The sequence below is a fragment of the Mobula hypostoma genome, chromosome 12 (assembly GCF_963921235.1).
Source record: "Mobula hypostoma chromosome 12, sMobHyp1.1, whole genome shotgun sequence".
Classification (NCBI taxonomy): domain Eukaryota; kingdom Metazoa; phylum Chordata; class Chondrichthyes; order Myliobatiformes; family Myliobatidae; genus Mobula; species Mobula hypostoma.
Genome location: NC_086108.1, coordinates 22,152,933 through 22,168,675, shown reverse-complemented (window position 1 = coordinate 22,168,675; position 15,743 = coordinate 22,152,933). Strand labels below are relative to the sequence as shown.

The following is a 15,743-nucleotide window of genomic DNA, read 5'->3' as shown; positions in this document are numbered from 1 at the left end:
TACTCTAGGCTACATTGCGAGAGGGTAGGAGTTAAAATGTAAGGAGGTGCTGTATGCACACAGGGCTTGGGGAGACTACCCAGGTCACAATTTTGGTTTCCTTCACCAAAGAAGGATTTATTTGCTTCAGAAGGATATTCAACAGACTCTGGGATGTAAAGTTGCCCTTTGAAATAAGGCAATAGACTGTGCTAGTGTTCTCTGGAAATCAGCAGAATTAGAGGTGGTCTTAAGGGTTTCACAGGGCAGGTGGTGAGAAGCTATTATATAAAAATAAAGAGTATGGTATATCCTTCATTCCCTATTTGAATATATATTCTCATGAGAGGAAAGCATCCACTAGTTTGTGTTGTAAGCACTGCAGCAGATTGCAGGAAAGGTCCCTGGTTGGCTCTCTCCACTGGAAACCAGTTTTGGAAGCAAATATCATTCTGCACACTGTCACAGGGTATCAATACTGCAGTGTCAGAACCAGCCGTGCACCTACTGTGGTGAATACGTCTTGGCCTATACTCTTATGCTTTCAATGATTTTGTGTAAATCAACTCTAGATTTGAAGTCAACAATTGACCTTGGGGACAACAACGGCCAGCACTTGCTTCTGAGTCTGATTTCTACAGCAAGTGTACATTCACGTAAACTTTTCTTATGGCATGATTTTGTCACTAATGTGAAAGAGGACAGAGTTTCCCAATACTGCAAAAAGATCGAATAATATCCCAGGTAAATCCAGTCAAATTTGGGTCATTATTATTTACATTTAGAGGAGGGGGGAAATACAATGTTTGTCATCCTCCCTCATATATTTGCATGTATTTTCCTATACCAAACTGCTCCAGGGCACCTGTGTGATAGCAGTAGCATCAGTGAACCGAAGACAGACCAGAATATTCATATATCATTGTATCTTACCTAAGGCATCATGGAGGTACTTCTGGCCAACAAGCTTCAAATATTCTTCTATGGCTTTTGTTGCTAAGGTATTTTCCCTGAAGAGGAGAACATCATGCTCCCCACATCGATCCACCTCAGACATCACCAGGTCCGTCAGGAAATCCTGAATGCAGAATGAATTAAAAGCCTCAATGGTGGGCAACAGCTGATGTTCTATAAAGTGTTGAGAAAATGAAATCTTCACCTTCACTAACATGAGCACTCACTCACAGAGCTTCAATCTAAAGAGATTAAGACCAATTTGTGAAAGCATAGAGACTGGAAATGAGGCCTATCTAGGTGAGTGGATCATTCCCCATTACCTACTGTGTACAGGAGCTGGCACTGAGCCAAACACGGGGCATTCAATATGTGACTCTGTGTAGCTTCAGGTTAATTCTTTAAATGTAGTTATTGGGAAAGAGAAGCAATGTAAAAACTTCTGTTTCTGAGACATTGAGATCTTGACGTTTATGCCAATGAAGAAAGAACATTTGATATTGAAATCCTCTTATGTGGGCATTCCAACACATAAAATTATCCAAAAATTTGACTGTTAAGAAGAAATGACATGATACCTGTTTCTAAAGTAGCTGAGCATAATACAGACAATACTGAAGACTGTAAAAACATAATAAAGATTGAGCAGCAGCATGAAGCGCTTACTGAATAAAAAAATCAAGTGGTTCCAAGCAATTACAATCAACATACATCTCCCTTATCTTTCAGACCGTCCAGGATAATTTGAACCAGTGCAGATAATGTCATAGCAGGCACCACTTTGACCGAGTTTTATAATGTGGTGCAGTCAAATTAACACCAATTCAGTTGTTAACCTGAGAATGCTGTGCTATAAATAACACGTCAATCATGAGTAGTGATTCACACATTTCTCAAAAGCATTAATTAAACAAAAAGACAAAATGTTAGCAAGAGAGAATTTAAGCAAAACTGAATGCAATACTGTTCGGTGGAATCAGTTTTCAAACCATTCAGTTGCATTGGAGCAGGGTTAGATAGGTTACAGTCACATTATCATGAAGAGATTCTGCATGGAAATAGGTTCTTCAGCTAAATGAGATAACGCAGACCACCAAGCGCTCATATTGACACCAGTTTTACTCTAAGCCACTGTATTCTCCTTGTATTCTTATCAATTTTCTCCAAATACCACACATCCACACATAAGAGGCAATCTACAGTGGTCAATTAACCTATCTGTGGAGGAAACCAGAAGAAACCCATGCAAACATAGAGAGAAAGTGCAGATTCCACACACACACAGCACCCAAGGTAAGGACTGAACAGATGTCACTGGAACAGCGAGGCAGCAGCTCTACCAGCTACAGCACTGTGACAATTATCAGTTTCATCAACAGGTTGGTAATAGTTCCAACAAGAAATTAATGTTGTATACATATTCATAACCATATAACAATTACAGCACAGAAACAGGCTATCTCGGCCCTTCAAGTCCGTGCCTAACTCTTACTCTCACCTAGTCCCACCGACCACTATCACCGGCATGACTCGTGAAGTTGGTTGACTTCAGGCTTCTGTACCTCCTACATGATGGTATCAGTGAGAAAAGAGCATGCTCTGGGTGCTAGGGGTCCTTAATAATGGATGCTGCCTTTCTGAGACACCACTCCTTGAAGATGTCCTGAGTATTTTGTATGCTAGTACCCAAGATGGAGCCGACTAAATTTACAACCCTCTGCAGTCTCTTTCGGTCCTGTGTGTAGCCCCCCGCCCATACCAGACAGTGATGCAGCCTGTCAGAATGCTCTCCACGTTACACCTATAGAAGTTTTTGAGTATATTTGTTGAAGAGGAGAGCCATCCGCAGTACCACTGATGTGGCAGAGGGGGCCTCAAGATGGCTGTGGCTCAAAAGAGGGGAGCCATGGAGTCATAAGAAGCTAGCCATCTGGACACAAGCTGAGATCTGATCAGCCCCAGCTGGGTCACCTGGAGGAGGTTGTATGATGTCGAAAGACCCAAAACACCCGATGATTCCAGGAACATCACTGAAGATGTGTCCAGAAGCATCAGAAGATGTATGTATACAGCCTGACATACCAAATCTCTTCAAACTCCTAATAAAGTATAGCCGCTGTCTTGCCTTCTTTATAACTACATCAATATGTTGGAACCAGGTTAGATCCTCAGAGGTCTTGACACCCAGGAACTTGAAACTGCTCACTCTCTCCACTTCGGATCCCTCTGAGGATTGCTATGTGGCCCTTCGTCTTACCCTTCCCGAAGACCACAATCAGCTCTTTCGGCTTACTGATGTTTTAGTGCCAGGTTGTTGCGGCAATACCACTCTACTAGTTGGCATATCTTACTCCTGTATGCCCTCTCGTCACCATCTGAGATGCTACCATCAATGGTTGTATCATCAGCATATTTAGTGTTTAAGCCTTGCCTAGCCACACAGTCATGGGTACATAGAGAGTAGAGCAGTGGGTTAAGCACTCACCACTGAGGTGCACCAGTATTGATCGTGAGCGAGAGGATATGTTATCACCAATCTGTACAGATTGTGGTCTTCCAGTTAGGAAGTCAAGGATCCAATTGCAGAGGGGGTTGCAGAGACCCACGTTCTGCAACTTTTCAATCAGGATTATGGGAATGATGATAGTAAATGGTGACCTATAGTTAATGCACAGCCTCCTGACATAGGTGTTTGTGTCATCCAGGTGGTCTAAAGTCATGTGAAGAGCCATTGAGATTGCATCTGCCGTTGACCTATTGTGGTGACAGGCAAATTGCAATGGGTCCAGGTCCATGTTGAGGCAGGAATTCAGTCTAGTCATGATCAACCTCTCAAAGCATTTTATCACTGTAGAAGTATTTTGTTGTTTTACCTGTAAAAGATGTTTGGTTGGTGGGAACAGAAGGATGCAAAAGAACAAGTACGGTATCTTATGTGGCTGGAAAGCAAGATGGTTTGGGACGGGAATGTTTCTTTATGAATGCAGAAAGGAGAGTGAAAGATGGGTGTGAGGATGGCTGTGAGTTTGAATGTTGGAAATGGCAGATGACAACTCACTGAACTTCTGGTTTGCCAAAAGATGGATTCAGGAGTAATCCCATGAGGAAATGGGTGAGAACCCAAAGTAAGTGAAATGGAATGGTCAAATCAAAAGCCCTGTCAAGTGCAGTGCATAGAATTTTAGGAAAAAGAAACAGCACTTCGTTTTCCAACAGTTCCATCTTAAAGGTTCTACAATTCAAGAAAAGAAGCATTTTTTTCTGCAGATTTGCAGAAAATGCAGTAATTTTGTACAAAGTTCAAAGTATCAAGGTACATATATGCCACCATATGCAACCCTGAGATGCTGTAATTTCAGACAATGATGTTTTAGCGAAATCAATGTGCCACAATTAGTGAACTGGCAAAGACAATGACTCTAAGCCAAGCAGTTTCCAGTTGGCAAATTATTCCCCCTCCCCACATATCTCATCCTTGTTCCCCTTTGGTCAGATAATTCAACACACAATAAAGCAAACAAAAACATGTTCGTGAAATTTTCAGGAAACATAAAATTACACTGTTTTATAAACACGAGATTTTGCAGATGCTGGAAATCTAGAGTAACGCACATAAAATGCTGGAGGAACTCAACAGGTCAGGATCAACAGCATCTATGGAAATGAATAAACAGTCAACGTTCCAGGCCAAAAGCCTTCTTCAGGACGCTGTTTTCTGTTATAACACTGGCAAACAAGAGTACCTTGGTTTTAAAAGTCTGTAAATTGCTTTCAAGGGAAGGTATGAAGATTAAATATGGGCCGAAGGGCCTGTACTGTCCTGTACTGCTCTATGTTCTATGTTCTAATTTTTAAAAACAGCCAAGTATAACATTCCAGCTAATCATTTAAGATCTCTTTCATTCATTGTCACACTCAAAGAGACAAAAGTCAAACTTAGGATTCTCCAACACCGTTCCGTCAATACTGAACTTGCATATTTATGGTACCTATCACAATCCTAAGAAATTTGAAAGAATTGCAGATCTAGAGGAGTATCTTCTTTGAAGTATCATAACACTGTGATATGAGAAATGCAGAAGCCAGCTTTAGCACACCGCATGAACATCAATGTGAAGTGCGCTGGGGAAAGATGGAGGGCTACTGTCCCCAACTCTGCTGGAGGCTCAGCGGTCTATCCTGGGGTTGGAGGGGTGTGTGGGTGAAGAGAGGAAAGGGGCTTGTTTGCTGTTGTGTTGTTTTCTGCTAAGCAGTGTGAGCATGCTATGCCGGCGCCCGAATGTTGGTTGTTAAGGGAAATGACACATTTCACTGTATATAACAGGAATTCTGCAGATGCTGGAAATTCAAGCAACACACATCAAAGTTGCTGGTGAACGCAGCAGGCCAGGCAGCATCTCTAGGAAAAGGTACAGTCGACATTTCAGGCCAAGACCCTTCGTGTCTCTAGGAAGAGGTACAGTCGACATTTCAGGCCAAGACGCTTCACTGTACAGTTTGATATACATGTGGCAAATAAATTAATCTGAAAATGGTCAGATAACTTGTTTTTATGATGTTGAAGGACAGCTGCAGTGAGGGAATGGGGAATCCCAGGTCTTGTAAACTGTGACATGGTACGTTTTACATCCACATTAGTGATAGAAAGGGCCTTGTACAACGTTCCAGGGTGTAGATCAGCCCCCCTCACCCCCGCCACCCCGGTCTCAGGACTCTTTTATCAGACAGAATATCATTAACCCACTGAGCCAATGCAGCAGCTCAGAAGGTTGCTCTTGCAGACAAAGGTTACTAAATAATCAGAGATATAGCCCGAGTTCACATGGTCCATTATTGCCTCCTGACAGTTACCTGACCTGGGGCACAGTTCTGAAACACGAGTTGCAACAGAGTTTCCATTGTAATTGCTCATTCAATATAATGACAAACACAGTAGCTGTGACCTTATTCTAGCAAAGGTTCTTTATCTTCTGAGCTTTAATGAGAATTTTCTGCTGCAGACAGCTGTAGCAACAATTATGAATGATTGGCATGCCTTTCTCTCGCAAGTGGAGACAGAAACGGAAGAGATTTAAAACTGAACAAGAAAATATTGGAAATCTCAGCCTTAGTGATAAATATTCCAAAAAAACAAATAAACAATAAACCACTCCAATATAAAACAGAGAACATAACACAAAAACAGATTAAATTGCCACAGTGGGGATTATTTCAAATGTTTAAACTTCAAAAGACTGTGACTGAACTACAGACAAGACACAGCTGCAGAGAAGTAATATTTATTTTCATTTGATGACATCAATTTGCAAAAGCCCAGAGATGGGAAGTTCAAAGACCCAGGGAGTAGGAATGCCAACGACACACACAGCTGCAAGAAAATCTGCAGATGCTGGAAATCCGAAGTAAGACACACAAAATGCTGAGGGACTCAGGAGGTCAGGCCGTATCTATGGAAAAGAATAAACAGTTGATGTTTCGGGCTGAGACCCTTCTTCAGGACCGGAAAGGATGGGAGAAGGTGTGGGGAGGGGAGGAAGAAATACAAGGTGGTGGGTTATAGTTGGAACCAGGAGAAGAGAAGAGGGTGAAGTAAAGAGCTGGGAAGTTGGTTGGTGAAAGAGATACATGGAGAAGGGGCAATCTGACAGAAGAGGATAGAAGACCATGGAAGAAAGGGAAGATGGAGGAGCGCCAGAGGGAGGTGATGGGCAGGTATGGAGATAAGGTAAGAGAGGGAAACAGGATATACACAACTGACAGGGTGGACAATTCAGTCCATTTTGATAAAGGCTTGACATTGCAAGATCTGTGATTTACACACTGCTGCAATAGATATAGGCAATATCAATGACTGTATTTTACTGGTTGGTCAAAAATAGCATCGATAAAAGGGCTTCAGCTATAATGGATTCAAACCACATCAAAGATTATATTTAATAATTTAATCTAAATTATGTCATATTCAACAGCAAGAAATGTGAGAATTACTATTTGGAAAGATATAGAATGATAGAATATTTTCTGCTTTAGGAAGACTGATAAAGATTTGAATGTGTGTGGGTTCTCAGTGGAAACCCCAGTGAAATGGTTCCAATGTAATCCCAGAAGAGCAAACCGATGATGGTGTAAGAATTCTCCCCATTCTCCCCAGCTGTCCTTCATCAATGAGCCTCAACAGTTACCGTCAGCTGACTGGGCGGCAATCACTGAATGGTTTGTTTCCTTGCCTGGTATCATGGTAGAAGGCCAATATGTTTTCACATTGTGTTGTCTCACTGCATCAGAGTTCTAAACCAAATAAAAAAGTGCCATCAACTGAGACAGGTCGCAGGAGATCAGCTAAATTTGTACCAATATGTTCATCTCTCAGGAAAATCCACGACTCTACTGGTTTTTAACATCCAAACTTAGAGTTTCAAATGACAAATATGCACACAGATTAACAACCACCTAGAAAATATCAATTACTTCATGGGGTCTGAATAGAACAAGATGCCGCTGAAAGACCCAGCAGTTTAAATTGACTGAAATAAACAGTTGAAACATTAAAAAAAACACAGAAGAATTTCATTGTTCAAATTTGCTGATAAGGTGTCAATATTTTTATCTGGTTCAGCTTATTATCACAACAAAAGATAGAAGGCAGTTCCAATATCACTGTAGTAATTGTTTTGCCTACCTTTGCACGACCAGTACTTTGCAGGATATGAACAAGTGCACAGGCCATCTCTTCTTTGTTCTTCACACTGATAACTGGCTCCAGAACAGAGCACAACATGGTATAGTTATTGGTGACAAACTCTGCAAACTCCTTATATAGTTCCATAGGCAGAATGGCAATTGTCTGATAGCGGCATTTAATGCGGATACAAGGGCTTCCTCCTTTGCCCTTGTTTGAGTTTGGTGTGCTGACAGGGTACCATTTCTCTATGAACTGTCGTCCAGTGACACTAGTGATTGGAATATTGATTAATCCCACATAATTATTCTTATCTTTCTTTTTCTTCTTGTCCATATCCTTGTAAATATGCACAGTAATATTCCTGACCATTGGCAAAGTGTAAAATTCAAAGTGCTCACCCCAAAAAAGGTTATCTGCTTTCATTTTACTGGTAGTTCGTGCATAAAGTGTGTCATCCAGGCACAGTTCACAGAAGTACCTCTTTTTAGGGGCTAAATCTTTTGCTTCAATAATCCAGAGCCGGAGTACATTTTCTGCACGGCGACAGTTGTCCTGCAAACATAAAGCAGTTCATCTATCAGTATTTCTTAGTCCAATCACTTCTTGATTATTTTTCATATGCACAAAAACCCACCCAGGTTACTGAGTCCAAAGCATGCCGTTTTTTTGTAATTGATAATAATGATGATGATAGGCAGAACTGAAAGGCTGGATATTTGATCCCAGCATGAGTTACATTCCCCTCTAATTTCCTAATAATACATTTTTATAATACGTGATAGACTAGGACTTGTTTGAAGGCTTTTCAAGTCAACTCCAAATTGAAGCTAAGTTTACTGTCATTCATCCATTCACATGTATATCACCAAACGAAACAACATTCCTCCGGACCAAGGTGCACAACATAATACATATAACTCACGCACACAACACATAAAGTAATATTACCACAAATAAATTAACAAGGTGCATTTGCAGCAGAAGTTAAAGAGTAAACAGTGACAATAACAATAATTCCCAAAAATACAGCTGGAAACTGACCATCAAAGTAGATCATCCTGTCAACCTCCGGTAAATTTATAAAAATGTAATGATTAACTTTACCAGTACTTTATATGGCTTATCTGGAATTATCAAATCAAGTTGCCTTCTGATAAAAAAATCTTGAGAAGTGACAACTGGGGATTAACAGCATGAATTTTTGGGCACTTCCAATGGTCAAAATGCACTTTTAATAAGGGTCCACTTGATGCTCTGTTGTCTGAATCATTAACTGATTAAAATCACTGATTACCAAGAATAAAATTGGGAGGAAATGGAGTTTCAGTAACAGTGAAATTGGAAGGGGGCTGGTGGCAAGGATTCAAACATTTCTTGCTCATTTGCAAAATTCTATGAGCAATTGTTTTTCAATTGGTTTATAGATAGTCTTAAATAAAAATCTTCTGATGAGACATGAACTTATAAGCCAAGGAGCTAGAGCTACTGCACTGTGTGGTTGACTAGTAGGCTTGTCATGAGGCACATCAAGACCCTGCTGTCCCCCTCACTGGACCCCCTGCAGTTCGCGTATCATCCCAACTGCTCAAGAGACGACACCATCGCCAACACCTTCCACCTGGCCCTCACCCACCTGGACAAAATGCTGTTCATAGACTTCAGTTCAGCATTCAACACAATCATTCCTCAGCACCTGATTGGAAAGCTGAAACTGCTGGGCCTGAACACCTCCCTCTGCAACTGGATCCTAGAGTTCCTGACTGGGAGACCTCAGTCTGTCCGGATTGGGAGCAGCGTCTCCAACACCATCACACTGAGCACGGGGGCCCCCCAGGGCTGTGTGCTCAGTCCACTGCTGTTCACTCTGCTGACCCACGCCTGTGCAGCAATACATAGCTCAAATCACGCATCAAGTTTCCTGATGACACGACCGTGGTGGGTCTCATCAGCAAGAACTATGAGTCAGTATACAGAGAGGAGGTGCAGCGGCTAACAGACTGGTGCAGAGCCAACAACCTGCCTCTGAATGTGAACAAGAGATGGTTGTTGACTTCAGGAGAGCACGGAGCGACCACTCTCCGCTGAACATTGACGGCTCCTCTGTTGAGATCGTTAAAAGCACCAAATTTCTTGGTGTTCACCTGGCGCAGAATCTCACCTGGTCCCTCAACACCAGCTCCATAGCCAAGAAAGCCCAGCAGCGTCTCTACTTTTTGCAAAGGCTGAGAAAAGTCCATCTCCCACACCCCCATCCTCACCACATTCTACAGAGGATGTATTGATAGCATCCTGAGCAGCTGCATCACTGCCTGGTTTGGGAATTGCACTGTCTCGGAACGCAAGACCCTGCAGCAGATAGTGAGGTCAGCTGAGAAGATCATCTCTCTTCCCGCTATTACAGGCATTTACACCACACGCTGCACCCGCAAAGCTAACAGTATTGTGAAGGACCTCACGCATCCCTCACTCAAACCCTTCTCCTTCCTGCCATCTGGCAAAAGGTACCGAAACATTCGGGCTCTCACGACCAGACTATGCAACAGTTTCTTCCCCCAAGCCATCAGGCTCCTCAATACTCAGAGTCTAGACTAACATCTACATCATTTATTATTATGTTGTAATTTGTCCTCTACTGTGCCTACTGTCTTGTTTATTAATTATTGTACTGCCCTGCACTGTTTTGTGCACTTTATGTAGTCCAGTGCAGTTTTTATGTTGTTTTACGTAGTCTAGTGCTATCTCACATAGTCTAGTGTAGTTTTATGTTGTTTCATGTAGCACCATGGTCCTGGAGGAACATTGTTTCGTTTTTACTGTGTGCCGTACCAGCAGCTTATTCTCGAAATGACAATAAACTTGACTTGACTTGACTTGACTTCCTGCATATGATGAGGAGAAACCCATTTCCCTCTACAGATGCTGTGATACAGTAGCAGATGTAGGGCTGTAGCTAAACTGAGGGGAAGCCCCACAATTTGCAGAACCAAACTGAATGAGGGTCAATCCTGTACACGTTCCTGAGCACAGTCATTAGAGCATGACAACCACTGGCCCTCTTTGGTATGCTCACATAATTGATTGAAGAGGTTGAATCGAGGATTTTGTACTTACAAAAGTAATTTACCATTGCTTCAAGGATGTCCAATTGAGAATAGAACATTTGAAAATATATAACACAGAGCACCAGTAAACCTCATAATCAGAACTTCTTGTGTGATTTCGTTTGGTGTTATGTTTTGTTATATTTCCAAAATACTTTTGAAATGTTCAAACTGTAATCACGACAAATTATTATCTTTCATGAAGTTGAACAGAAGGCAGGCAAAAAACGTTCGTCGGCATGTTATTAATGCAATCTGTAATTTAGCCTGCTTTCAAAAAGAATATCAATGCAAAGGAGAACATTTAAAGATCTGATGACCCGTGTACTGAAAGCATCCTATGCATAAATTAATATACACTTAGAGATAACATACAAAGCTGCAGATGGAAACGGAGGAAAATTAATAGTCACAGGTGGAAGAGTGTAGTAATTAATCAACACTAATGGAAAACGGAAAAATGTGATCGAGAAAGTACTAAGTACACACGCGTGAGGAGAGACATAATCAATCCCAGAATGCAACCAGACCAGGTTGAGCACACCCCATTGATAATATTGACACAAATTCTGATTAGGTGGAAGTTTGCAGCAGGCGCACTTGAAAGCAGCTGGCTAATGCAGGGCGGACTATTGGTTCAGGTGGTAAATTGAATGAAACATTGCACTGGGCGAATAGTTCACATACATTGCCACGTGAGTGACTTGTGGGCCGATTCAGTTTACTCACAAGACTGACAGTATGAACAAGGTTGTGGATAGAGCAATGTCACGTACACACGGGTGAGCACACTGTAATGTGCTGCAGTTTTAGAAAAAGCCCTGCTCACGTGAAAGCAATGCTTGCCTCATGCAGTCCCACAACACCACACAAGCTGTACATCATATTACTATTTATCTGAAGAACACACCAGCATTTGAGCTGCCGGCAAGCAGCAATGAAAAGACCTGAAAGAAGAACAGAATGTGACGGTGAACTGCGACAAATATAAAAGCACAGAGTCAGACACAGGTATGAACACTGTCAAAATTGGAGTGCACCCACCGTTTCCAGGTTTTACAGTCCTTGGAGACAGAAGGCAGAGTCCTAACAGCATTATATAAGGCTGAGAGGTGAATAACAGCATTACTGTTAGGAGCAGAAAGTTGCAGATTAAATCAGCAAGACAGACGTGATTATTCAGACCTTATGAGCATGCACATCATTACATTCTGCATCTTCCACATCATGATGAGTATACACAGAACTTTGTAAACGTGGTTAGTTGAAGTTATGAGCATTGCAGTTCAATAATAATGGCCCCTCCAAATGCTTAATTCTGTTCAGAAAGATCAGCATAACATTAACATCCTTGAGAACACTGAATCTGCCACGACTTCCTAAGTATGACAGCATAAGTATCATTGACCACTGCATCTGATGAACCACGTTAGTAATGCAGCAAGTAGCATTATTCAGAAGAGTCTTTTACAGCACCCTTATTGTAATCTGAATCCAAAAACAAGATGAGATAAGCCTTATTACCTAACTGCAGTGCAGAATAAAACTGACCCAATGAATCAATGAGGTTTAGGGCAGGTTTCAAGTGATAATTCAAAGTGACTTACTGCTAGAGTCAGCATTACTTCATTACTTTATATGCAATGTATTTGACTCAATTGAAAAACGCATCCAATTTGGCTGGACACCAGTGTCATGAAGTAGTAAATGCTGGATGAACACGCATCTACACTCAGTGGCCACTTCATTAGGTACATCTGTACACCTGCTCGTTAACACAAATATTTAATCAGCCAATCATGTGGCAGCAACTCAGTGCATAAAAGTATGCAGACATGGTCAAGCAAATTTCAGAATGGGGAAGAAATGTGATCTAACTGACTTGGACGGTAGAACAATTGTTGGTTCCTGATGGAGTGGTTTGAGTTTCTCAGAAACTACTGATCTCCTGGGACTTTCACACACAACAATCTTTAGAGCTTACAAAAAATGGTGCAACCCCCCCCCCCCCAAAACACCCAGTGAGTGGCAGTTCTGTAGTTCTGTGGGTGAAAACACCTCGAGGAGAATCACCAGATTGGTTCAAGATGACAAAAGGTGAGAGTAACTTAAATAACCACATGTCACAACAATAGTGTGTAGGCGAGCATCTCTGAATGCACAACACATCGAACACTGAAGTGGATGGGCTGCAGCAGCAAAAGACCACATTGGACTCCACTCCTGAGGTCACTTTATTAAGCCAACTCCTCTACTCTGCAACATCTGATCTCTTCTTTAGAGAAGGAATCACCCATGGATGCTATCAATTGAAAATGACGTATCCTCAAACCTCTGAAATACAAAACATCCTCTTGCATGTTAAGTTTTGTATGATATTGTGTCATTGCAGGCCAAAAGGATACTGAATCTGAGAAAAAAGAATGTTATATGCTGCAGGAAACAGATTGAAAATCTGGGAAGCTGAAATAAAGCACAAGACGAACACTTGGTGCAAAGTTTAGTTCAAATAATAGTTTTGGAATGGTCAGCTTGCTTGAGGACAAGAATCTCAGGGTAGTGGAAAGTGACTGAAATGTGACATATATGTACTTTGATAACAAATTTACTCTGATGTTTGCAATGAGCAGTGGGATCTCTTATCCCACTGCTAAGTTAAGATGAATGGCACACACATGAAAAGCACCCTGCAGCATGTGTGCTTCAAGGAACAAACTACAGAGGTGAGCTACTGGACCCTGATGAGTGTGTAAACAAGTAGATTACTCACACGCTGCTCAATAAAATCATGACATTGATCTGATTTGAGCAATTCCGGGAGTAAAAGATTAAAAGAGTAGCTATATATCACATATACATCCAAACATTGAAACATACAGTGAAATGTGCTGTCTGCGTCAATGACCAACACTGACTGAGGATGTGCTGGGAGTAGACTGCAAGTGTTGCCATGCTTCCACACCAGCACAGCATGCCCACAATTGACTAACTCTAACCCGTATGTCTTTGGAATGGGGCAGAAAACCAGGAGCACCCAAAGGAAACTCAAAGGTCACGGGGAGAACGTACAAACTCCTTACAGACAGCAGCGGTACGGTATTGAACCTGGATCACTGGTGCTGTCATAGCATGACGTTAACTGCTACGCCACTGTACTACCCATGTACAGTATTAATTACCTCAATAACTCTTGTTTTCTTTTTCCTGAGAGACCCTTGATGAAGGGGCAAGAAGGGATCCCTTGATTTAAGAAAGGATCACGGCTTTGCAGGATATCCATCCCACCCTCGGAGTTAGTTCCTCATTAATGCAGAATGATTTAAAAGCATGTCTTTGTCATTTACAGATAACAAGACTAGATAAGAGCAAACTGTCCTGACATTCACTTGCTCTTGGTAATAATCTTAATACTGTCTATTGGATTGCCTAAAGCGCACATTTTTATCAGCTAGGTTTGATAATCCAGCTGCCAAATTTCTTTACTTTGAAAGTACAACAAACAATTTTAATATATTTAGTAACACATTTTTACTAAAACATAACTACCTTGTTTGGTTGCACAGTTCTCCGAAGGTTCTCCATCCACTTATCTCTCTCTGCCACAGATGAGCAGCTAAAGCACTTACTTCCTCCTGTGTATGACACCTGCAACACAAAATATGTCAGGTTATACCTGGGCATGCTACAAGTGCAAGGTGAAAAGTGCTGCTTCTTTACGTATCGAGACAGAGTAAAGAATTCAATTGTACCACAGAGACAAAATTCAAAAGAGCGAAGAATGCAGGACTGAAGATGCTGTATTTAAATGCGCGTAGTATTTGGAATAAGGCGGACGAATTTGTGACACAGTTAGCGACTGGTTGGTATGACGTTGTGGGCATCACTGAGTCATAGCTGAAAGAAGGTCATAGTTGGGAGCTTAGCATCAAAGGATATGTTTTGTATCAAAAGGACAGATAGGAAGGCATAGGCAGTGGTGTGGCTCTGTTGGTAAGAGATGGAATTACATCTTTAGAAAGAGGTGACAAAGAGTCAGAGAATGTTAAATCTTTGTGTGTGAAGTTAAGAAACTGCAAGGGTGAAAAAACCATTATGAAATCATATATAGGCCTTCAAATAGTAGCCAAGATGTGGGGTTAAGATTGCAAAGGGAGCTGGAAAAGACATGTAATAAGAGTAATGACACAATTGTAATGAGGGACTTCAATATGCAAAGGGTCTGGGAAAATCAGGTTGGTATTGGATTGCAAGAGAGGGAATCTGTTGAATTCCTGTGAGATGGCTTTTTAGAGCAGCTTGTGCCTGAGCCTACATGAGGAAAGGCCATCTTAGATTGAGTGTTGTGTAATAACCCAGATCTCCTTGGGCAGCTTAATGCAAAGGAACCCTTAGGAGGCAGTGATCATAATATGATTGAATTAATTCTACAATTTGAGAGGTAGAAGCGTAAGTCAAATGTATTAGTATCACAATGGAATAAAGGGAATTACAGAGGCATAAGACAGGAGCTTGCCAAGATGAATTGGCAGAGGATACTGGCAGGGATGATGACAGAGCAGAGATGCCTGATGTTTCTGGAAGTAGTTCACAAGGTGCAGGATAGGTATGTCCCACAGAAGAAGTTGCTCTCAAATGGCAGAGCTAGGCAATGGCATGGCTAACAAGGGGAGTTAAGGACAGCATGAAAGCCAGGGAAAGGGTATATAAAGTAGCAAAAGAGAGTGGGAAGTTGGATGATTGGAAAGCTTTTAAAATCCAACAAAATGCAACTAAAAAAGCTATAAGAAGGGAAAAGATTAAATATGAGGGCAAACAAACCAATAATATAAAGTAGGATACTAAAAGTTTTCTCAGTTATATAAAGAGTAAAACGGAGGTGAGAGTTGATATTGGACCACTGGAAAATGATGCTGGTGAGGAAGTAATGGGGGACAAAGAAATGACAGATGAACTTAATGGGTACTATGCATCAGTCTGGCTGTGGAAGACACTAGCAGTGTGTCAGAGGTCCATGAGTGTAGGGGAGC

At 41.5% G+C, this 15,743-nt stretch overlaps 1 protein-coding gene across 10 annotated transcripts in view; it reads right to left on the bottom strand.

Moving 5' to 3' along the window:
- Window positions 1-15,743, bottom strand: part of rasal2 (RAS protein activator like 2) — a 418,356-nt gene that overhangs the window by 58,336 nt on the left and 344,277 nt on the right. For all 10 annotated transcript variants that reach the window (XM_063063734.1, XM_063063733.1, XM_063063735.1 and 7 more), the window contains 3 exons: window positions 14,263-14,361; window positions 7,613-8,167; window positions 913-1,057 (listed from right to left, as the gene is read on the bottom strand). In XM_063063734.1, coding sequence (XP_062919804.1) covers window positions 913-1,057; window positions 7,613-8,167; window positions 14,263-14,361 — 799 coding nt within the window. The remainder of the gene's footprint in view (window positions 1-912; window positions 1,058-7,612; window positions 8,168-14,262; window positions 14,362-15,743) is intronic.